The sequence below is a fragment of the Pelmatolapia mariae genome, linkage group LG13 (assembly GCF_036321145.2).
Source record: "Pelmatolapia mariae isolate MD_Pm_ZW linkage group LG13, Pm_UMD_F_2, whole genome shotgun sequence".
NCBI lineage: Eukaryota > Metazoa > Chordata > Actinopteri > Cichliformes > Cichlidae > Pelmatolapia > Pelmatolapia mariae.
In genome coordinates this window covers 6,798,972-6,823,801 of record NC_086238.1, presented here as the reverse complement: position 1 = coordinate 6,823,801, position 24,830 = coordinate 6,798,972, and the positions used below count along the sequence as shown (strand labels likewise).

Here is a 24,830-nt window from a genome sequence, read left to right as displayed (position 1 = left end):
GGTTCAGCTACAGCGCCCTCTGTAGTAATAACCGTGAAGTGCAATCGCCACATAGTTCTCTGTACGTGATAACGATACACCGTCGTGCAGTACCCCCTCCTAACACGAGGGTCGCTATAATAATGACAGCGACAAATAATTCAACTGCTTCCTCTAAGAATTTGTTTTCAACAAACAATTAGATGGCCAGCCAAAACTAACTTCTAACATGTATAATATTTTACACAATGCTGAAAAATACTTTTGTGTTTTTCGACATAACATGCTTTTTATTCGACATGATTTCTAAATGCAGAAGATTATAAATGGGAATATAAACGATCAAAAACGCGTAAAGTTAGACGCAGCGTTTTTCTCAAAACCTTTGGAAAGTTTTGTCGGGCCAAAGAGGTAGTTTACACATGGGGACCTGAAGGCTTACCATCAGTTGGTAGCAGAAAACAACTGAATTTTATCTGTTTTCGGTTTTTGATCGTCATTATGTTGAAGTCTAAAACCTTCGTTAAGAAGACCCGGTCGGGTGGGGTGATGAAGGTAGTGCGTGAGCATTATCTGAGGGATGATATTTGGTGCGGGAGTGAAGTTTGCACTGAATGCAAACAGGAGTCCACGGTGCTGCAGAAAGACGCGTGTATGGAGAGCAGTCTCTGCTCCTATCCACATTATCTGGTCCCTGACACCAATGTGGTGCTTCATCAGGTAGTAAAAAGTGACATCAAATTTCTTCAAACAATTGAATATGGTATTCTAAACGTGTAAGCTTTGACTTCTCTTCCCTAGGCACATAGTACAAGTTTGTGACTCAAGTACTGCGATGATGCCCTTAAAAGTACAGTATACTATACAAGAAGCACGAATCATGGCTGTGCTCGAGGTAGTAGATAGTAGAAGATGCGAGTGACCAGAATGGACAGGATTAGAAATGAGTACATCAGTAGGACAGTTCAGGTTAAGCAGTTTGCATACAAAGTTAGAGAGGCGAGGCTGAGGCTACCGAGTTGCTAGGCAGCAACAAAAGAGAATATGCCAGAGAAGTTTAATGGATTGAATTAAGGAAGACTTGCAAAGGATGTAACAGACAGTTTTAGGATAGTGTGAGATGATCTGCTTTGGGGGCCCCTAAAGGGAGTAGTCACAAGAAGAAGAAGAAGAAGACACAAAAAGCACAAACTGGGGCCATTAAACTTATGTTATTGACAAATAACACTTTTTCTGGCCAATGTCAATATTTTCCTTTTTACACACCTATATATCTTTTTCAAAAGTGACCTAACAGAGAGATCTGCAGATATAGTAACAATTACAGATTCAATACAAATATAATAAAAGTTGGGTTTTTTTGTTTTTACTGACTTGAGCTTTCAGTAGTGATCAGTAGTGACTGTTTGCCTATTATTCAGGAAAAAAGACTGACCATATTCAGAAAGAGTTTTTTGGCCAGTTCTTATTAACCAGTTGGAACAGATATCTGACATCAGTTTAGGTGAAAGAGATTCCTTTTAAGCATTGCACCTGATTCCCTAACACTTTGTGTACACTTTGTCCTGCAGATCGATATACTGGAAGATCCTGTGATTTGCAATGTGATTATCCTTCAAACTGTACTGCAGGAGGTGCGCCACCGCAGTGCACCTGTCTACAAACGCCTGAAGGACATTATACACGAGAAAGAAAAACGCTTCTACACTTTTACCAATGAACACCACAGGTAGAGAAACCCTGTTGGCATTTTTAACATCATAATGATATCCTAATTTCACAGTATTGTCAAAAATAAACACACACAAAAGTAATAAGTAGAAAGATCTTTTTCTTCTTCATGGTATCAGATCACTTTAAAAAGCCATGAAACCATATTTTACTTTGAAGCTCGATACCTTATTTTATTCATCCTTATAATTCCTGCTCTTCCAGAGATACATTCATTGAACGTGAACCTGGGGAGAGTGCCAATGACCGAAATGACCGGGCAATTCGTGTGGCAGTCAAATGGTACAGCCAGCACCTGAAGACATTTGAGTCTGACACAGACGGTCTCAAGGTGGTCCTCCTCACCAATGATCAAGGGAACAAGCAGAAAGCACAGGACAACGGCCTGCTGGTGTACAAATGTAATGTATCACATTTTCAGCAAGAAAAGACCTTCTAACTATGTTCTTTTAAATTTAATCTAATTTTAAATGACATCAGCTTAACAGTTTGTCATAAGAATACTTTTTTAATTTTTTTATAGGTGAAGAATATGTCAAGAGTCTGATAGCAAACCCTGAGCTTGTGGATCGCCTGGCCTTGACCAGTGATGACAAGGTAAGCTAAAATTGTTACATACAATGTAACAATTTTAGTATTTGTACCTCGAGGTACAAATACATTTTAGTAAAAGTACTTGTGTCTGTACCTGAACTTGAATCTGTTTCTCCTGTTTACATATCTCATTTTCTTTTTAACCCAACCTCTTTTTTTGGTATTCTTTGTCTCTCCTCCATCAGAATGAAATTACTAGCAGTAAAGTGTTATTTCCAGAGCACCTTCCCCTGTCCAGAATCCAAACAGGAATTAAAAGTGGCTCCTTCCTCCAAGGCACCTTTAGGGCCAGCAGAGACAACTATTTGGAGGCAACTGTGTTTGTCCAGGGAGAGGGAGAAGACAGCACAGAGGTGTGTGTGTTTGTGTGCATGTACATCTGTCTGTGAATATATAGTTCTGCTGATCATATCGTGCAGTCTAAGTTTGTCATTTGCTGTGCAAATAACCTAATTTTCAAAAAAGTGAAAGCATGCTGAAAGCTCTCTACGGTCCTTTTATTCGTTCACAGGTTCTCATCCAGGGTCTTCAGAACCTCAACAGAGCAATGCACCAGGATGTGGTTGCTGTGCAGCTTTTGCCACGAAGTGAGTGGGTGGCACCGTCCTCAGTTGTCCTTCAGGATGAAGGCACCGCAAAGGATGATGAGGATGCTGAAGAAGAGGAGGGGAAAGTAAGTTTTATGGAAGAAGATGGTATTAGATAAATCTGTATATTTACTTATAGTTGAGTTGTTTGCTTTTTTTATTTCTTATAATTTAGTTGGAATATAATTTAAAATAAGTATTGGTGTAGATGTTTGAATGTATAAAGGTGTCTTAGAGTGTTATTAATAATCTCCTTGTTGTTTGAGCAGTTGAAAACAGCAGCAGCCGAGGCAGCAAGGAAGCCCACTGGCAAGGTGGTGGGGATCATAAAAAGGAACTGGAGGCCATTCTGTGGCATGCTGAATGTTTCCCAAATCAAAGAGGTACGTTAAAGCTGCTCAATAATATATGGAACATTCCTCAAAATTGATATGCGCCTTTGACGTAAATTAATACAGCTTAATAGTTACAGATAGTTTTGTGCTTCCTCTTATTGTCAGCACTGACAATCCCTATTCTTTTCCTGTTCTTTCAGTCCACTCGGCATCTTTTCACCCCAGCAGACCGCCGTATCCCACGCATCCGAATTGAAACACGGCAGGCATCCACACTGTCAGGCCAGAGGATCATGGTGGCCATTGATGGCTGGCCCAAAGACTCCAGATATCCAAATGTGAGTTGGAATCTCTTCAGACTGTCAAATAATTGGAACCTGCATATCTACTTACCATTTCTATGTTAAGTTTAATATAAAAATTTAGCACAACATTTACAGGAAAATATAAAATTCAAGGAATACCAATTTGTCCATGGAGACATTCTATTTTATTATTGTTATTTTTGTTATTTAGGGTCATTTTGTACGCAGTTTGGGAGGTGCAGGGGAGAAGGACACAGAAGAGGAGGTGCTGCTACTGGAGCATGATGTCCCTCATCAGGCTTTCTCACAGGCAGTGCTCAGTTTCCTCCCTAAGATGCCGTGGGCCATCACACCAGAGGTAACATTTTTTTCCTTAAGATTAATGGAGCACAGGTATATTATTGTTTAAGTCATCAGTTGGTCCATCAGCCCATAATTTGACAGCATGCAGATATACAATTGTGTATAAATGAATGTAAATGTATGTGGTGCAGGACATGATGAAAAGGGAGGACCTGAGGCCTCTGACAGTTTGCAGTGTGGACCCTCCAGGATGCACAGATATAGACGATGCTCTGCACTGTAGAGAGCTGGAAAATGGAAACCTCGAGGTACAAATACATTTTAGTAAAAGTACTTGTGTCTGTAAAACTGTACATGCGAGTCTTTTGATGTACTATCTATGTTGTTGGCAACAGGTGGGCGTCCACATTGCTGATGTCAGCCACTTCATCAGACCTGGCAACGCTCTAGACAAAGAGGCAGCCAACCGTGGCACCACAGTGTACCTGTGTGGCAAAGTAAGAAAATCCACCTCGCATGTTTGCATCCTTCGTTGAGAAAAAGGAAAGCACTCTGCTGAAAACTATTTTAAGCAAACGGCTCAAAATTTGTATTGAGCTGGCCAGCATGACAGCTCTGTCTATACTACATAATTTTTTGGGGGGGTCTTCACATGATCTATCCTAAGTGCTTTCTGGAAAAGAGAAAGAGAACACTCAAATAGTACAGTAAACTTAAAACAAAGTCTTGAATTGTATCTTAGAAAAAAAGTGGGCTCAACTCAAAGTAGTTTAAAATCATCAAATGACACAGCCAATGGCTTTGTTGATATTTAGAGGTTTTAGTGAGTGGCTTAAGAATTTAAATAGATTCAGCCATCGGTGTATACATGTTCAGAATTGAAAAATCAAATTTCCAAATTCAATTACAATTATAATTAAATGTGGTAATTGAACCCCCCTGGACTGTACCCAGCTCCACACGTCATTCCAAAAGGCTTCTGCTGATACACAATAGAAAAGCAGGTGAGCTAGGCTGATATTAATATTTTCACAGAATACACACGTTCATGTCTAAATTAAATTTCTGCCTTATGTATTCATTAGTCAGGTAAATCCATTTAGGACTTTGAAGTTAACCTCTTTTACTTTGGGAGGAAGTGGAAGTGAAATATACTTTCTCTGTATCACCTTAACCTCTTCAATCACAATTTTTTTTGTCACAAAAGTCAGCTAATGCGATGCAGAGTTTTCTCAGGCAGAAATATTAGTGTGCTGATCTCAAAGGGACTGGGCTGGCTTTTGTCAGTATTTTATAACCTTTAGTAGTGCAATTGGAACTTCTCACAGAACATGCCATAATACATCACCTTTTTTATCCATAAAATCCAGTCCAAATCCCTGCAGACCTCCATTCATCGGTTCCATGTGCACAGATGATTTTTTACCAAGTCGAATGTTGCTCCTGCTCCCTGTCATTCTGCATTTTTGGTCTATTTTTATTGGTCACATAAATGCATGTCACACCGAATGTATGTAATACTGTGCTGATTTCAAAGTTTGATTGTGCGATTGCTCTCCGGTCTTCATGCTTGCACTGCACTGTGCTGCGTTTTCCTGAACACTGCAGGAAACTGTGTGATACAAGCTTATTAGGGCCCTTTCACTTAGAAATGGCTCTAATAGTAGAAGCAAATGAGCAAATTTCTTTTTATTTGTATTATATTGAAATTTGGGATCCTCTGAATATGTTTGATTTTTAACAGTGTGTTTAATTTTGTATCTCACAGAGAATAGACATGGTTCCTGAACTGCTCAGCTCAAATCTTTGTTCTCTGCGGTCCAATGTGGACAGGTAATGACACAAACACACTTTTCCCATTAAATGAATAAAATGAATGTACTTACATTGTTTGTCTCTAATTCTGGTTCTATTATTCGCTTTCACCAGACTCGCCTTTTCGTGTATCTGGGAAATAAACCACAAGGCTGAAATTCTAAAGACTCGATTCACAAAAAGTGTTATTAACTCCAAGGTATCGTCCCAACACACATGCATAGTTAGCATTTTGTTTTTTAAATTTGACCATTTTGTGTTACATGCAAGATTTTTTTTTCTGTATAAGGTTTATTATTACTGTTATTGATGATTTTCTTTGTTTTGGTCCAGGCGTCTTTGACCTATGCTGAGGCCCAGATGAGGATTGATGACACCAACAAGAATGATGATATAACAAAAAGCCTACGGGGTCTGAACAAACTGGCCAAAATCCTCAAGAGGCAGAGGATAGAGAAAGGGTAAAGACCAAAGTGAAAGAATAGTAAAAAACAAAGGCAAAAAGCTGGATATTTAGACTTGTTGTAATTCACATGAATCTCATTTTGATATCATTTAGGGCACTGACACTGTCCTCTTTAGAGGTCCGTTTTCACATGGACAGTGAAACCCACGACCCCATTGATCTTCAGACCAAAGAACTCATGTAGGTAACTTTAAAAAGGAGCACTCTGCAGAATCCATTTCTCTGCAGAAGCCTCTTTTTGTCTTCATATTTTTCAGCGTATGAGTCATGCTGTGTTTTTGATGAGTGTAAATAAAATCATCTCCTGTTCATTAGGGAGACAAACTCAATGGTTGAAGAGTTCATGTTGCTGGCCAATATTTCAGTTGCTCAGAAGATTTACGATGAATTCCCAGAGTGCGCTCTGCTGAGGAAACACCCAGCACCACCTCCGTCTAACTATGACATCCTAATCAAAGCTGCAAAGTCTAAGGTGAGTAAAGGAAAACGGTCATGTGAATTTTTGCTATGAAAGAAGAACATTGTGTCAGGAAAGCAGCTTTAATTCAAGATCCTGACTAAGAGCATTTTTAATTTTAAATAGTTTTGTGGGTTTCTCTCACATTGGAAAGCAACTGCATAAGTCTCTGCTTCTAGTTGGGAATCACAGCAGTACATTAAGTAGAAAAACTAGTAAATATGGTTATGTTTTTAATAGGAAAAATATTTTAAGGTGTCAACAGTTTTGTTTCCAACTCCCATCAGGAGGTCGAGGTCCACACAGATTCAGCAAAGGCACTGGCTGACTCGCTTGATGCAGCCAAAGTGGATGGATTCCCATACTTTAACACGCTGCTGCGCATCCTGGCCACTCGCTGCATGATGCAAGCCGTCTATTTTTGTTCTGGCATGGACAGCGATTTCCATCATTATGGTCTCGCCTCGCCCATTTATACGCACTTCACGTCCCCTATCAGGAGGTATAAAAACAGATGTTCTACACCTCTTGGCAAAATATGTGTACGTCAGGCTTTTCTAACAAAGAGACGTTCACAATTGATTATGGATCAGTTGTTTCTATACTCTTTTGTCATCCAGTCTAATTCTTTTTTTACTTTGTGCTCAGGTACGCTGATATCATTGTGCACCGCCTGCTGGCAGTGGCTATAGGTGCAGACACCACCTACCCAGATTTAATGGACAAGCATAAACAGTCAGCTCTCTGCAATAACCTCAACTACAGACACAAAATGTCTCAGTATGCACAGCGGGCTTCTGTGGCCTTCCACACACAGGTAAACGCATATCAGCATCTGAACTGTGTGAACTGGCTGTCTTTGCTTCATATTAAAACCCCTTTTTTTCCTGCAGTTGTTCTTCAAGAGCCGAGGAATACTTAATGAAGAAGGATTCGTTCTGTTCGTGAGGAAGAACGCAATCATCGTACTCATCCCAAAGTTTGGCTTGGAGGGAACGGTGTTCTTTGACTCAAAAGACAAGGTTTCCCCAAACATTGTGTTTGAGGAAGAGGTATAAACACCTTTCTCTTTTAAATTTAAAAGCAGTCAGCTATGTATAGAAAGTCAGTAAGGTTTAACATGGTTTTTGTTTTTTTGCACATGTGTAGGGTGCCACTCTGTCTGTAGAACAGCACAAGTTCCACATATTCGACAAGGTGAAGGTCACCATCAGCCTAGATGACTCCAATATTCAGCACCAGAAGATCCGCATGGCTTTGATTGAACCAGTGGTAAGAAAGACCAAAACTGAATTTTTAACAGTTAAAAGTATTCAGATTTGATTGAAGACTATTAAGATACAGATTTCAGTCAACCCTGATAAGAAAATGTGCTCATTTTTTCCCTAGAAATAAAAGTTTGTTTTATTTTAGATTCCTGGTGTGAGTGTTCCAGCCCCAGATACCGAAACACCAGCCAAGAAACAAAAACTGGACCGCTGACACAGGAAGGAGCTCTCCGTTTTCACCTAAACCACATGATGTTCCAGTTTGGACTATTTGATGTATTGATAAAGTTCAGTTGTTTTATTTTGCTTTAAAAAAAACAACTCTTTTCTAATGAGTAAAATTTTGCTCTTTTATATGATTTAAAACATTTGTTGGAAGAGTAAGCTATCTTACATATTAAAGGCATTTTAATGACACAGTCATTAAAATTATTTTAATTGTTTCTGATGTACAAAGCTTCTCAGAATTATTTTCAAACATGATTTGAATGGAGTCATAAGCCAAAATATTGGAAGATTTCACCATTTATTTGTTTATTTAAATATTAGAAGTTTACAGTTTTGTTTTACTTTTATTCCTTGGGTTGATTTAAATTATTAGCAAATAAACACCCTGTGCAGAGGTCCGTAAAACAACGTGTCCTGAAGCCAGTCAAAAAAACAAAACAAACTTGAACGCAACTTAATGTGACAATAATCCAGAAACTGAATTTAACTATTAGAAACAGAGCGAAGAAATGGCTCAGTCAGCTTTTAATTCATTCGTGACATTATTCAGTGCATCAGACTGTGATATAAAACAACTCAGTATCAAAACAACACGATTAAAAAAAAGTTTTATAAAACTCATAAATACAGCTCAGATCTGATGTCGCCTGAAAGTCAAGATATATCCAACACCAAATTAAAAGAAAACAAAACCCCCAAACAACAACAAAAATGGTGCTAGGATCAATACAGCTTTCAGGAAGGTTATTGTTGTGCAAGTTGAATGCAGACTTGATAGTTTTATGCTGGTTTCAAAAGTACAACTGTCTGTGGATTAGACTTCCCTTTGATAACCTGTGATTAAAGAAACTCTGCTTCCAGTCAGGTAACTTGTGAAACCCCATGGTTGTATTCATACCTCATTTAACAGTTAACACAATTCAGTCTAACCAAACATATTTACCATAAATGCTTTAGACATAGTGTAAACCTTGTTGTATTTGATTGCAAAATATTAAGCACATGCTTTCACTAGAAGAAGAATCCCTTTCCAGCCCTTTCATCTATCAGTTGGCTCAGTGGTGAGGAAAAAACACCTGAAAGAGAAGAAACTTAGTTTTAATGAAAGAAAAAGAAAGTAAGGATATACAATGTACACACTAGAGCACACTTCAGGGTTTTCTGTTACACTAACATGTGGTCATTGTTTAAAGTGTCTAATATTAAGTTTTTCTTAGTGAAGAGTTGCTTAAATTTTACTAAACAATGGATGAAAGAAGCAATATTTTTTTAAAAAGCATCATAAAACTTAATGCTGATAATAACTAATAGTTTTAGGAACAATTAGATCTAAAGGCACAAACTCATGTATCGACATTCTTGTGATTGTGTGTAAAATCAGTACCTTTACTTTAGTGTGTCGAGTGACTTGGAAGGCGTCTTCTGCCATGTTTGAACTGAAGAATTCTTTGCTGTCACAGTCTTTGTTGGTGCCATCAATAAGACTGACTGCTGAGGTAGTGTTATAACCGCTGTCCACCTGAACACGTGCAAAAAGCAGTCAGAAATATTCTGTTACTTTATCCTTGCCAGGATTAAGCTGTTTTTACGAACCTGCATGCTAGAATCGTAGCGTATGCTGCTTCCCTCTGCCAGGAGAGACACAAACATGTGAGAGTTTTCTGTTGCTGATGCATTAACCATGCGAGAGCTGGTCAGCTGCTCGGAAGGCCCCACACCTTCGTCCTCCTCATACTCGAGCCTCGGTTCAATTTCTGTCTCTTTGCCTTCCTCCATTTTCACAGGTTCCATTGGGTCCACGCTAACCCTCTCAGTGTTGGTGGGGTGAGAGTCTTGTGTCAGGGGTGATGATGAATCTAATTCCATAGAGGGGAAAGAAGAGCGAGTGGCAGAGGGGAGGTGTTCTTCAGCCACCTCATTGTCTGGGAGCTTAGGGTTGAGGATCGGTGAGATGAGGGGAGGGGAAGCCCAGCAGCGGCCTCTAGGTCTGGGCCTGGGTCGAGAAATGCGCTGGGGTTCATTGTGGCAATGGAGCTGGTGTGGGGAGCAGCTACGAATGGGAGAGCAACCCTCAACAAATGGACTCTCACTGCAGGAAGCGACTATGTCCAGGGGGGCACCACGTGGGGTCAAACAGCTCGACTGGTTCCTCTCAGCTAAAGAAAGAACACAGTAACAATTACTTGCCTTTTTACCAACATTTGGTCTTCTCAGTCACATATTCTTTATTGGATCATAACATTCCTGAAGCACAACCCCATTCAAAAAATAACGAAGACACATCTGCCTCAATTACCAGTTGTTAATTCAATGTAAAGACCAAATTATACGTGTTGTTCTTGCTGCAATGCAACTTATTCTGCATTTTATCATAATATCACCAACTAAATACATGGAGGCATCACCACCATACTCAAAGGATTATGTATTATAGAGGAAGATTTAAAACTACTAGCTGGATGAAAACTGTTGTCATAATAAAATATATATATATATATATATATATATATATATATATATATTAAATACAAAACCGTGTCAGTGTGGATGTAGCCTTAGCCAATATTTCTCCAATTTTGATTTGTTTGGATATTAAAATTTTAGTTACAAAGTGTACTAGTTACAACTGTGTACCTGAGCCAACAGGTGTGCGTTCTGCATGTGCAACAATAGGAGAAATTGTGGGGGAGATGAGGCCAGCAGGAGAGGACCTATCACGGAAGAGAGGACTGTCGATGCTGCCAAGGCTACAATCCCGGAAGCGTCCGTGCTGGATGGGACTCGAAGAGAACTGACCCTAAAATAGCAATAGCAATTTTATTTATATAGCACATTTCATTACGTGTAAACTGCTTGACAAAGAAGACAAAAACCTGTGTAGGTTTACAATCCTTTAGGGCAGCAAAAACACAAAAAACAAATCAACAGCAACTATTTAGTGTAAGCCTGGGTGAACAAAAAGGTTCTGAATGTGTGTACAGTTGTAATTGATCTGAGATCACTGGGCAGTTTGTTCCAAAGACCTGGGCTGCACTAACTGAAAGCAACTTCAGCACACTAAATCTGAACAAAAACAAAACAGTGTGTTTTGTGTAAATGTCATTTTCCTGTTATCAAAATTATTCGTTGAGCAAAATATGATCTCCAGATGCATTTTCTCTCTTGAATTTCATGCTTAAAACTAAATTGGGTAGCAGTTGTGTATATGAAATCTCTACACTCCTCTACTCACCGTAGAAGGCGTCGGAGCTGACACACCACAGGCCGAAGGGGAGGAAAAGATAGCCGATACAGCTTCTCCCTCAGAACCTTCAACGCAGTCTCCTCTCTTGAGAGATGGCTTTTCCTGACCGGCATTGCCTCTCTCTGGACTTGGAGGGCTCGAGCTGTCTGAGCCACTATAACTATTTTGGCCATCAAGGAATAGTTTTCGTCGCAAGGAGGAGCTGCTCAGACTCTCCTGCACTGGATCACACACTTCTTCATAACGGTAATATTCCCCTGTGAGGACAAAAAAACAAAAAACAGAAACAGTGACTTGACAGCAGATTGTTCGATTTTCTTTTTCTCACTATGATCCTGTTGGTGTTTAGTCAAGGTTTACCTAGAACTTTCTCCAAATCAAAAGCCAAAGGCAATGTAAGGGTTGTCTGACATCCAACTGTAGATCAAAACACACAAAGTTATATATATATATATATATAAAAAGTAGGTAAAAGAAAAAAAAAGTCAAAACAGGTAAAAAAAAAATTTTTTTAAAAAAGTAACCGACCTGAAATTTTTTCTGGCTCCTCTGCAATCATTGCAGACATTGAACCTTCAACATTAAAAATAAAAGCATTTACAAAACCAGAGTTTAACAGAAATCTATGGATAAAAACAAAATAAATACAAATACAAAACCTACAAGAATTAAGAAGTAACATAAACGATAAGATAACTTACTATTCTTAGAAATCTGAGGGACTTTACGGGTCTCTGGTGCCGCCCAGGGAGAAGGGACAATTATTCCTTTGGTGAAAAACTTTATTGGAGACAGGATAATGACATCAGTACAAAGGGAATCTATAAATTTTGGGTACACTAAATTCTGTATCATTAAAAGATGAGATTTGGTTACCTGCTCAATAGCATTCTGACGTTTTTCCTCAATGTCCGAATCCGTCCTAAAAGAAAGACCACTCACTTTGATAGAGTATTTAATAAGCTCCTCAGGTTTAATACATAGAGGAGGTATTAAAATCACAAAATAAAACAATACAGATCTTCCTCAAAGAATTTCACATTTGTCACAGTGTCAGTCTTATTACATCACTTACCTTGTATGACTGAGGTAAAAAGATTGCCGCTGAATTTCCTCTGGGTCTATGTGCACTGGTAGGAGACTGGCCATTTCATCAATAGACCAGTTAAACTTAGGTGGAGTCTGGGTAAATTAAACAAGTCTAAAATTATTAAGAGACTACATCCACTCATGAGTAAATGAGTTGAGTAGATGATATGAAGTAAATTTAAAACTTACAGCTTTACAAGGTAGGGACTTGAATACAGATGGACTTGGCACCAGCGGTTCGCGAAGATGGTGATAGTCGTTTGGACTTTCAAAGGGGTTTCTAATGGAGGGCCTGCCTGGAGTCTCTGGAGTGATCTGGATCTCAGCATGGTCCCCCATTTTAGCTGACAAGAAATATCCAAGTCGGGATGACGATAAATGACAATCCAAACACAAAAAGACACTAAAATTATTTCGTGATAAGGCGATTTTTTGTTTTGTCTTGTTCTACTCTGGTGCGTTGGCTACATTACTTCCTCTGTTTCTATAGCGTTAACAAACCTTCGAAGGAAGCAGCTTTTAAAAAGAGGATTTAGCTTCACACATTTCACTTCACCCCTAAGTTATTTATACATTTACGCAAGAACTAGATAACGTTTGCCTTACAACTGTTGGTACTTACAATTGTGAATGAGCCGGAACTCTAACAGCAATATTCATCGAAAAGCCAGCAGCAAACAATCAGCAGAGAGACCAGTTCAAACGTTTTTTAATTTCGCCCACAAGGCAGGCTAGCCAATAGAATCGTCGCAGGAAGTTCGCGTAACCAATGAAGAATTTCGTGTCGTCACTTCCTTCAGCACACTTTCGCGAGTAGCGGCAATGAGCGCTGTCAGCTAGCTAGGATCTTATATTGACCTTTACGTGACTGTGCTAGCCTGGTTTTTGCTGATTCAATCTAAATGTATAAGAAACGCCTGAAATCTGGCTGAATTTTTGCGTTGTGTCTCGAAGTCTTAATTTGTCAGCCACTTGCTAGCAAGCGTTGGCTAGCTACAGTCATCCATCACTATGGCCAGTGCAGCAAACGCAAACCTAAACGCAGTACGGGAGACGATGGACGGTAAATATGAAATTACTGCGTGTAGTATTTTGTGTATTTGTGTAATAGTTGTAAATTCATCTTAAAATATATATAGTACGTTTTAGCATGTATGTCATAGCTGTGTCTGTTTTTACCTCCTCCCCCAACAGTGTTGCTGGAGATCTCCAGGTTGCTCAACACTGGCTTGGATATGGAGTCTCTATCCATATGCGTGAGACTGTGTGAGCAGGGAATCAACCCAGAAGCCCTTTCTGCAGTCATCAAAGAACTGCGGAAAGCTTCCGAGTCCCTCAAGGTACAGACACAGCATCCCTAAAAGCTAATCGGCTCACATTGTATATACATGTAGATAATTTACTGAGCCAATAAGGAAGTTATTGTTAAAGCGGCAGAAGGATAAAAATGGTATAATCTGCAGCATTATTAAATGTACCACAGGCTTATACTTGATTTCTTATTAGGAAAGGTAGTGCAACATGAATCCAGTCTGGACCCTTTCTGTATGACGTTTTGCATATTGTCTCCAGGTACTCGCCGTTCCCCCACAGTCCAAAGACATGCATGGGGTTAGGTTAATTTTGGTTCCAATTTGAACACAGGTCTGTCTGCGTTAGTTTTGCATTCTTTATGAATGCAACTGGCATTAAAAAGAACATGTACACTATAAATCTGGAAAATCACAGGAAGAAGGTTTGATACAGAAATATCTCTACCATCTAATCTTGTTTCACCTTTTTTCACCAGTTATATAAAGGAGACTTGTAGAGTTTTATACAGAAAAGTAGGAATGCTTTCCTTTATGGACGCAGAGTCAGCCCTCTGTAGTTTGGAATGGAGTGAGTTAGGTGGGTTGTCCATAATGGTAAGCAGTTTGTTCAGTGACCTCCTGTCCCCCACTGACTTAAATGACTCCAGATTCCAGCCAATGATGGTTCCAAACTTGTGGATTAGTTTGTTGATCCTGCTGGCATCTCTGGCGCTGATGCTGCCTCCCACTGCTCACTGAATCTGAGCTTAATTAGAAAGTCCGGTCTGCTCTTATCCTTCTTGTACATAGCATCACTGTTTATCCTCCAGACCAGTCTTTCATTCAAGTGAACACTCAAGTACCTGTCCACCGTTTTAGCATCCTTACCTATGACAGCTTCGGTGCATTTTTTAAAAAAATTTCCTCTAAAAGTCAAACATCATCTCTTTTTGACATCGAGGAAGAGGTGATTTCTGCGAGACCATTTGTTTGAAATATGTTAAATATGCTTGAAACTATGTGTTTAGAAAAATACTTTACATTTAAGGTTTTTTTGTGTAACTTGAACAATTTTCACATTTTTTTTTAATATCTTAAAGATGGGATGTGCATGAAACTGTTAAAAGCACATCTAACCCTACTTCAGTGAATAAACCAGTGGTATGTCCCACAGTGGCAGTCACTTGTCTGTGGAATCGGTCCAAGTAGTTAAATTCTTTGGAATTGTTAGCCTGCCTGCCTATCAGATTTGCTTATCAGTTCTCATGGCGCTGGAGGAGGAAAATAGTGACACAGTCTACAGCATGGATATAAACAATACTTTAGTTTTAAAAGCCAGTGCGATGGTAAATTGCAAACTGTGTCCAGGACAAAAACAACTGAATTTTGCTGCTAACCTAACTACAGATCTTTACAAGCACCTGCACAGACAACATGCTAACGCTAATCTAGCCAAGAACCCAGAGTGATGTTAAAGCTGAGCGAATGCTGACCCCAGCCCAACATACTTTGTGTTCATACCTAAATACTAAAGAAAAATACTAGAGCAAAGATCATATGTGTGTCTTCAGTAGGATAGGGATTTGTTTCTGTGTGTGGGACTGTATAGGTTTATACTGTTATATAATATGAGATAAAATTCTATAAATATGAAACAATGAGTTTCAGGTCATTTTATGGAGAAAACTTTCTCCTGGGAGTAATTAAGCAAATTAATCCATTATGTTTAAGAAAAGTGTTCTGTGTAATCCCTCAAATATGTAATACCTGTTCTTTTTATCATCACATCAGCCAACCGAGTCTTTCCGGACTTATTCAGATGTTTAATTGATGTCAATACAAAAGCGAACACCAGCAGTGGCAGTGTGATAGGCTGAAAGGTGAACTGCCTGCAGCAGCTGTGTGTGTGAAAGATAGATAACATCTGAAATTTAAGAATGTTTATAAAGATGTGGCCTGGTGTAGGGTGACAGAACCGCTTTTTGCATACCAGTTTTACTGAGATATCCCAACACAAAGTAAGCAAAACACCTGATTTTTAAAGCATTATGGGCATAATATTAGATTTGCACAAATATAAGAACCAGTATCACCAAATCTTAAACACAGATTTCCAACCAAGATTATTTTACTCATATCATCCAGAAAATGAACTGTGGTCATTTAATGCATATCAGGATATGAAGTACCAGATTCACAGAAGGGGTTTATATATAAAGTTCTCTCCTAACCTGCTGCTATTGGCCCCTTTCAGATATGCTCTGCTTGCATCTATAATCTGTTTAAAAAGTCATTACTATAAGTGAGCCTTTGTAACATTTTTTTCTGTTCATATCTTTCAACAGATGTCTTACTGCATGCAGTTGCCTCGACAAATAGAAAATGCCCTAAACAGTCATAGCACATGCAAAAAGCATTTTGTCCCATTCACTCATTTTTAATTTTCGGCATTTGTTGTGTATGTTGCATTTTTTCAATTCCCCAATTCCAAAGAGAGATCTATCTGTCTCTCAAGCTGTGTATGAAAGGATACATACAGCTTTCTTAGAATTACCATCCAGTACTCAAAATCTTTCTCTCACACACACAGATCTTGTTTGGAGAACAAATATAGAAAGCATGAAGAGCAAATGTGGTCAGTGCTCAAACCCACAAGTAAACAAATCTTTGGTATTGATGATAAATATTCTACAAGTGTCCTTCAGTGTCATGAGGCCTACTATGAGTAGGAAGCTGGGAAGAACATTGATCTAAAAGCGACCTACTGTACACTTACTGGCCACTTTATTAGGTACAACTGCTCAAGTCCTCAATAAAGCAAACATCTTAACCCATCACATGTGAGCATCTTGATGTATTTAGGCAGACATGTAGAGATGGTCAAAACCACCTGCTGAAGCTGAAACCAATTATCAGAAAGGTGATTTAGTTGACTTTGAGCGCAGGATAGTTGTTGGTGCCAGACAGGCTGGTCAGAGTATTTTAGAAACTGCTGATCTACTGGGATTTTCCTGCCATGAATCCCCAGACTGCTTTGAGCTGATAGGAAGGCAACAGCAACTAAAAATAACCACTTGTTGCAACAAATGTATGTAGAAGAGCATCTTTGAACATACAATGTGCTGAACATTGAAGCAGATTGCCCACAGCAGCAGAAGACCACACTGAGTGGCATTATTGTCAGCTAAGAACAGGAAACTGAGGCTACGGTTTGCAAAGGCCCTGCCTTTTGTCAAGAATTCAGGACGCTCGTGGTGGTGTAATCGGGTTGGATGTTTTCTTGGCACTCTTTGGGCCCCTTAGTGGAAACCGGACAGTATTGTTGATGAGCTTATCCATCCCTTTAATGACCAAAGTGTGTTATCTTCATTTAACAGAGCTCAAATAATCCAAAACTGGTTATTTCACTGTATTCAGATGGCGCCCAGATTTACCAGATCCCAATCCAGTAGAGCATCACAGGTGTGCAGCTGACAAATCCACAGCAACTGTGTGATGCTGTGATGTTAGTATGGACTGAAATCTCTATCTATGCCATGAAGAGTTGTTGCGGTGCTGAAGGCAAAAGGTGGTCCATCCCGGTTCTAGCAAGGTGTGAGTGTATGTCAGAATGACAGACAGTACAGACTGAGAGGTTTAGTTCTGGTTGGTCTGTTAATTTTGTTGATTTCGCTTACAGTTTTCTGTTTGTGCTAAATTATAAAAAGAACAAAACAACTCTTTGGTTCTCATCGCAGAGACTGAAAAACCATATTAAAGGTAATGTGTGATATTAATTTTGAGGTAGCTTTTGTTTTCCTCATCTTTTCCCACCTATTCATTTTTTGTTTGGCAAAGATATCATATGCTTTTTACTGGTAAAAATATGAGTCATGATGATGACTAACTAGCTTTTTATTTATTTTCTCTTTCAGGCTTCCGAGAACTGTACAAACTGAAGATAAAAACAGATCACTTAAGTTTTTGGACCTTTTAATGGGATTGTGCCTCCTACCTGCAAGTGTACATACATGGGATCGCCAGCCAATCAGATTTGTCTCCATTTTGGCACTGTGTGTCTAATTGGTGACTAATGTGCTTCTCTTTTGTGTTTTTAATGTAGTCTTCTCCTGAAATGAGCTCATACTCAACCATTCTGTCTCAAATATAGACATACTCCATGTGTTTCCTGTTACTTCAGGCTATAATTGACTTTCTGCCTTAATTTGAGTGCAGACTCGATTTCTGATCATTAATTTGTTTTTGTTTTTTAAGATCTATAATATATTGTGAATTGTTTTAGTTTTGCATTTCTGTTTTTTCTCAACTTTTGCCATTTTTGTTTTACATGTAGCAGATGAAGTGTAAATTAAAGTGTTACAGTGAGCGGCCACCAGGTGGTGTTGTCTTTCTTATTACAGTCAGAGGTCTTTATCGCTGTTGGGAAGCTTGTACAGTTGTAATTTATTCCACCAAGTTTTTCCTACTGAATCACCATTTCTGTGATTTAATCAGGTACTTTTTAAAATCACATTTTTCACATTTTATTTCTTTATTTTTGTTTCATGTTGAGCCAGTTTTCCAAATCCATCCTGGTGAATTCATAGTTACACCCCTTCACCTTTTATTGGGAGGTTATCTTTGTGCAGGATTTTACAAAGGAAATTATTTTTCCTGTCAGACTGGGTGAAAAGGAAAAGATACTGGCGGAACATTGCACAGTGTAATACAAAAACAGACCATGCAGGACGCACTTCAAAAACGAAGACTTGAACAAGGGTCATTCTTTACAGCAGGATGCACTGTTGCTCTGAAATCTTTCCTCCTTTACGTCTGCGCTCTATTCTCAAAAATCATTGGAGAATACTGCAAACTTGCCCCTCCCCCCCAAAAAAAGAAAACATCTTTGATCAACAAGGAATAAAGCTCCTAAATCACGTACAAGCACACAGCATTGTTTTGTTTTTGTCCTGTCTTTAAAATAGATCTATTCATCTTCGAGACGAGAGAAAATGCTGAGAGCACAGAACATTCCTCCACAGGCCATATATAGGCTAGAGGAGACCTCTTATTCACACAGGCTTTTATCAGTAGCTTGTCTGTGTCCCCTTATGTGTGAGAGCTTAGGTGTTCATGCAGTGCTGTAGATGTCTACAAATGAGTAGCCCCTAAGCCATCTGACAGTAACACCTCACCGCTCACAGGCACGCCACAGAGAAAGCCAGCGATTGAGCAGGAGAGCATGTGTGTGTGTAAGCATTTCTGTCTTCTTCTGCTTTGTCTCGCCATCTTGACTGACAGCCTCCGAGTCTAAATCTCTGTACTGCTGCTTTGATCTCCTAACACAGTATCTCTCTGTTCTTCTTTACCAACACCGTGTTTAACCAAGAGTGAGAGACGTACAGACTCGATACGGTGGCTCTGCTTGATAGTCCGTAAGCCAAAACAACCCCAGGTCTCGGTGGGGGGTGAGCCGCAGGAGATGCTGATGAAGGAAGACCGAAACCTGGAATCTTTTTCTTTTACAAAAGGAAAATAGTTATGCACGGCTTGATTGGCTACTATGGGCGTGGGATTCGGGATGTATTGCCCTCTGTTTGATGTGTTTGAAGGTTTCTCCTCATCCTAGCAGCTACTTTGATCTCTGTTAAACAAAATATTCCCAAATCCCACAGTCCTAACAGAGATTAGCGTCCATATATGCATGAACATCTAAGAGGTGTTCAACTAGGGCACTGGTCAGGTCACATGACTGTATCAACTTAAGAGGCGAGCGGGTCCTCACGTCAAAACTTCTAAAGGTGTTTATATTTGTATGTCTGATAATTATCCAGGGCGAGGATTATTTTTTTCTGATAAATGAGGCCAGTCTCATTTAAAAGTGAAAGATCTATGTGCAGCAATTACAGTTCAGGTGTGTGCAGTGGATATTAGGAAAATAATTAGACTGGACTGATTAGAAGGTCCCTGAGTAAAGGGAGAGATGGTCTGTTGATGTTTTTCCAAACCTAAATTACAACAATATTGGCGTATGAAAACAACTACAGTGGAGAGACTAATTTAAAGCAGAGTTTAAACAAAAGTCAAAAATCTCTGTGTGTTCAGGTCACTAATTACCTTCAGCAATAAATAGGCTGGGGTGAGGCTTTCCCTACAGAGACGTGGCTTTGTTTGTCCATGAAGGCTAGAATTTGTGGTTTAAAAGAAAACATCATTTTTGACAAGTTATTAAGATTTTGTGGTTGTGGTAAGAATTGAATTTTTTTTGTAGAGTTATAAAAGAAGAGACAAAGTTCACTATTTGAAATATTCTGTCTATGTCTAACAAATGTTTTACCACCACTAAGATACTTGCATTTGCACAATCCACACAGTGATGGGAAGTAATAGAGAAGTATTCAAAGTACTTTTTTTCCAGTAATTTAATATGCGACTTTATACTTCTGCTACAATATTTCAAGGATTAGGTTTAAAACCCATAATATCCACATAGATTGCATTAAAATGTGTGTTACATGAACGCATAAGCAACTGTAATCCACTTAACGCACAGTAATTTTGGCCCCTTTTTTCTGTATATGAATATTTTTAGGTTTCAAGTTCACTTTGCTAGTAAGTATTATCTTTTGCTGTGCAGTGGCCACTATGGTCTCTAGTACAGGATAATGGCACTTAAATTTTTTAAAGATTCTCTCGAGACTATTGCTTTAATGGCATCAACTTGTTTTAGAGCAAGTGGCATGGGACCATAAGCAGAAAGCAACAGTACTTACTTTTCTTTTTTTTTTTTTTAACTCGGTGGTGGGTTTGGTTATTGTTTTAAAAATGTTTATCCATTCCATCTCACAGCTATCACAAACTATTGATCATAACAGTACAGATTGTGCAGTAGCAAATTAGCCTTAATAGCAGCACTCCAGTATTGTTTGAAGTAATATTTGTAGAGCAGACCCTTTACTGGTAATTGGTGTACCTACTTAAGTAAGGATAACTTAAGCAAGAAATTAAAACGGTTCTTCTACCACTGATTAAAAAAAATGTCATTACTAAGCAGTGGAGCATATCCTGGAGGTCTGTATTCTGTATTGAAATGATTGATTGATTAATATTTCTGTAACGGTCTGAGCCTGTTTGGCCCTCATCCTTTCGCAAGGTGAAGCTCCACTGACTGTATTTGCCCCAAGAGGAGTTCTGTGACCTTGTTAGTGATTTCGCCAATACTCCACCGCTGATTAAATACTGGGCACACTTTTAAACCTTAAGATTATACTATTTAGGTTCCAATTCAATTACATAGCAAGGAAATTGGATCATAAACTCTTTAAAGGATCGTTAACAATCATTAGACAAGATAATAGCATGGCAATCAAAATATGTTTTAAAAAAAAAAAAGCAAAAAACTTCCAAAGTCTTTTAGTGACTTTGTTGTTTTTGGACATTTTCCAAGATGATTAATTTGGAAATGATTGATTTACAGTTGTAATTAGCTGTGCTCTGCATAGATGCATAATAATCGTATATCTCCCTGCTTGTTTTAAAGTATTAATTGGTTTCATTAACAAAAGCAGTTAATTGAATAACAATTAACAAAGTTGATGATGGTATCGGCAGCGCATGCAAACTCCCTTGTGTTTTCCCTGTGATGATAATGAAACCACCTTTTTATCAGATTGAAATTTTGTGTGTTGGACTATGTAATGACTAATATGATATTGAGCTTATTAGTTTATTCGAGTGACTCACTGAGGCGTTAAGCTGGTACTGAACACTTTGTGTTTAACAGGTAGGCACCATATGCTGCCTTAATCAGACATTGGAATCACATTTGGTTGTTAAATTGTCTTCTAATAAAAGCAGGTAGTAAAACAACTTGTGCTAATTCAATTTCAGGAGAGTTTTTCTGGAGTGAACAGCTGTTTCTGTTTGCCGGATTGCTTTAACAATCTCCCTCTCCTCTTTCTTATTTGTAAGGTTTAACTCCAACAGCTTGTTTGTTCTTCAACTTTTCTTGTAGAAAATAGAGATGGAGGGTGGACGAGCTGTCCACTCTCCTTAAAAGAAGACAATGCCAGGCATATTGTAGTGACAGCTTGCATTGTGTGTGCGCTTGTGTGTGTGTAAGAGAGAGGGAGAGAAAGGAGTAGGGAGATGGAGAGTATGCGTGTGTGTATATTAGAAAAACAGAAAAATTTAGAGAATGTGTGCACGCGCGTGTGTGTGTGTTTGCATGTGTGTTACAGTGACAGCTTGTATTCTGCGTGATTAATGATGTGCTGTGTGACTTGATAAGTGCTTCGGAGGACCAACGCTTGTTTCAATTAGACCTTGTGAAGGTCGCGACGCCGCGCCGGCCTCTCATTATCATATCCATAATCAATCCACATTATCATAGGGGAATGTGGAATGGATGTGTGATATCTTGGTCATGCACACGCACACGCTCACAGGCACCTAATGACATACCAAAACACAATAACATACTCTCTCACTCACAAGAGCACACGCACACTCTTCACTCCAAGTTGATTTGAATCATGACAGTGGCTGTCGGAACGGATTGTCTGTTCAGATTAAGTGTATGTTTCTGAGAATTAAGCAGCATTGATGGTGGTGGCATTTCAGATCCCCACTGCAGACACAAATGCCAAAACATCATTCTGTCATTCCCCCCCTCCTTCTCTTTCACACAAGCACATATATGACCACACACACACACACTTAACTAGGACCCTGGGGCATTTTTAATAGAGGCGAAGTGATTCGTATGTTTTTACTCCTCTAATGAGAACAGATTGAGTGGTATTTACACTTCATCGGCTGATCTAACCACCTACACATTTCCCTCATGCTTCTGCTGCTCACTGGCCAAAACAGACATGTGGAAAGGACCAGAGCTTGGCTTTCAAACAGCGACACAACATGAACATTATCTTTGTCTCTTTGGCTCATGGTGGCAGCGTGGCAAGATAAATATGAACTGTTAAAAGAAGAAAACTGCAGCCAGAATTGGGATCTTAAAGGAAGCTGCGTGTATTTGATTCAGGCAATAAAACGGCAAGGAAAAAGCATCTTAAACCGGATTTAAATCTCTGGCAAGCTCATTGTTCTGGCGGGGGCAACTCACTTGGGATCTGACTGTTATTTCCTAGGAAATCTTTAATATAATCAATAAGTCCACCGAACACAACAAACATTTAAACAAACTAATAAGGATTATATAATACAATAAAAATAAAGTGAGGGAAATGTTGGAGGTTAAAACTTAAATTATAATACTACTGGTGCAATTAGAGGTCCTGAAGAAGATATTAAACATTAATTAACTCAGTAGGCTAATATTCAGTGAAGGGAGAATCTTCCCAGGCGGTCAAGATAGATAGGCTGAGGAAGAGGAACTTAAAGCACTTCAAAGACTAAGGATACCACTGATTTGGCATTTCACTGCTATGATATTGTCAGATTTACAATTAAAAAATGTGGGGATTTTTTTAAGTAGTTTCTTCCATGCATTTTATTCTAGTGAGTTTAAAAACTATGCTGCTCGCATAACCCAAAAAGATAATTACGTTGGAGAATCAGGTGTGTTGTGCTCATAATGGATAATTTAGACTTCAAAATAAATGAGGACCATGCTGTACTTCTCAAGATCTGCGAGCAAGCTTTGATTAACGTTAGAGTGAAGTATGAATTAGTTTTCCTGTGTGTGCCACACTGTGTTTTTATACTTGAGTGGCTTGAGTATTGGGCTACTTATTGTTTTCTTTTCAGGGGAGTTTAAGCACAATAGCTGCTGTATGAATTAAACCCATGACCTTCCTGTTGCGAGACAAAGTCACTTCCCACCAGTTCATCCTGCAGTGGTATTCTCTGGTAAAATGAAAAATGTAATTAAACTGTAACCTAGCGGTGCAGTTTATAGGTGCGAGGTTTTCCTCTAGGCTGGCATATTACTCATCAGGTCCTTGTTTATACCGTTGTGCAAAGTTGACTGAGTTCATCATATATCAGCAAATCTATAAGCCTATCAGATGATGGCTAAAAACGTGCAAAGCCCTGCCCTGGGAGGTTAGAACCGAACATTTTACTACCTATTAAACACTTAAAGGTGGGAATTTACAACATGAATCAGCTCTCCTCAACACTAATGGCTTTATCGGTGTATTTTCTACAGATGGAGAAAGAGAGTCGTGACATTTCTTTTTGCCAAGGAAAAGGCCATACTCAGCAGGAGTTATCAAAGGCAAAAAGTAAAAAGTTCGAGTTAGCTATCTCTCTCTCTTTCTCTCTCTCTCTCTCTCTCTCCCCCTGGAGATACTCATGTTAAGCATAATTAAGCAGATTTGATTAGCATCAAGCCTGGCTTCCTCTCTTGACTTTTAATGAATGTAAATCTACCATCTACATCCTAAAGATTAATTTCTGCCAATTAAAAAACACAAGAGGGCTTATTCGAGAGAGGTGGGGGGGTTGGGAGGGAAAGAAGTGTTAAAGTCCTTTGAGTTGGAGTACAGTCGGAGTTTTATCCTCTTCCCCCTTGTCTTATGGTGAGATGGTCTCTGGAGATCTGTGTCTCTCTCTCCCTCTCGACCGAGATCATTATCAACACAATGTTCCGTGAAAGCCACTTTGAAAGGACTGCAAGCTCCATATGTAAATGATGGAAGTGTGTGTGTGTGTGTGTGTGTGTGTGTGTGTGTGTGTGTGTGGATAAGGAATCAGTTTGGGGTAAAGGGGTCAATTTGTCAAGCCAAGGTTACTGGCCCCTGTACGAGCTCTTGTACAGCCGCTTTGCATTTATAAAAGAGAGGAGGTGCAACACAAATTACCTTTTAAAAAAGTTATGCCTTTTTTTTTATTGATTTTTAAAATATCTTATGATTTTTTTTTAATCCACCTGTGATAACACTATCAGATTCGACACTGGGGGGGGGGGGGGGGGGGGGGGGGGGGCGTGGTATTTTTTCCAAATATTTAATTTCATTGTCAGATCTACATAAATCTAAAATATGTCTTTTCTCATCAGCGCAATTTAAAAAAAATAGACTGCACATAAAAGTCAAATACTACCACATCTACATCTCTAATATTTGATATATTAGAGTGAGGCGTTCAATACTTTATTTAAAGCACTCTGCTTGTCATAATCAGATTTTTAAAA

The 24,830-nt window shown here is 39.0% G+C and overlaps 3 protein-coding genes across 3 annotated transcripts; 2 read left to right on the top strand and 1 right to left on the bottom strand.

Moving 5' to 3' along the window:
* Positions 1 to 287: 287 nt before the first annotated feature.
* dis3 (DIS3 exosome endoribonuclease and 3'-5' exoribonuclease) lies at positions 288 to 8,288 on the top strand. Its single transcript, XM_063491379.1, has 21 exons — positions 288 to 699; positions 1,551 to 1,708; positions 1,915 to 2,111; positions 2,234 to 2,307; positions 2,490 to 2,657; positions 2,816 to 2,977; positions 3,161 to 3,274; positions 3,427 to 3,564; positions 3,743 to 3,889; positions 4,026 to 4,142; positions 4,230 to 4,331; positions 5,603 to 5,667; positions 5,764 to 5,848; positions 5,983 to 6,110; positions 6,209 to 6,295; positions 6,431 to 6,587; positions 6,860 to 7,074; positions 7,221 to 7,389; positions 7,466 to 7,624; positions 7,722 to 7,844; positions 7,986 to 8,288. The coding sequence occupies exons 1-21, from the start codon at positions 481 to 483 to the stop codon at positions 8,052 to 8,054; spliced, it is 2,853 nt and encodes a 950-aa protein (XP_063347449.1). The 5' UTR covers positions 288 to 480; the 3' UTR covers positions 8,055 to 8,288.
* Positions 8,289 to 9,054: 766 nt separating this feature from the next.
* Positions 9,055 to 12,740, bottom strand: bora (bora aurora kinase A activator). The gene is made up of 11 exons (XM_063492027.1): positions 12,591 to 12,740; positions 12,388 to 12,494; positions 12,189 to 12,234; positions 12,014 to 12,092; positions 11,841 to 11,885; positions 11,673 to 11,729; positions 11,301 to 11,569; positions 10,703 to 10,865; positions 9,662 to 10,224; positions 9,453 to 9,587; positions 9,055 to 9,144 (listed from the first exon to the last, which is right to left on the bottom strand). Exons 1-11 carry the CDS (start codon positions 12,738 to 12,740, stop codon positions 9,124 to 9,126), a joined length of 1,635 nt encoding a protein of 544 aa, XP_063348097.1. The 3' UTR covers positions 9,055 to 9,123.
* Positions 12,741 to 13,196: 456 nt separating this feature from the next.
* Positions 13,197 to 18,096, top strand: mzt1 (mitotic spindle organizing protein 1). The gene is made up of 3 exons (XM_063491436.1): positions 13,197 to 13,464; positions 13,596 to 13,741; positions 17,608 to 18,096. The coding sequence occupies exons 1-3, from the start codon at positions 13,413 to 13,415 to the stop codon at positions 17,629 to 17,631; spliced, it is 222 nt and encodes a 73-aa protein (XP_063347506.1). The 5' UTR covers positions 13,197 to 13,412; the 3' UTR covers positions 17,632 to 18,096.
* Positions 18,097 to 24,830: the final 6,734 nt, after the last annotated feature.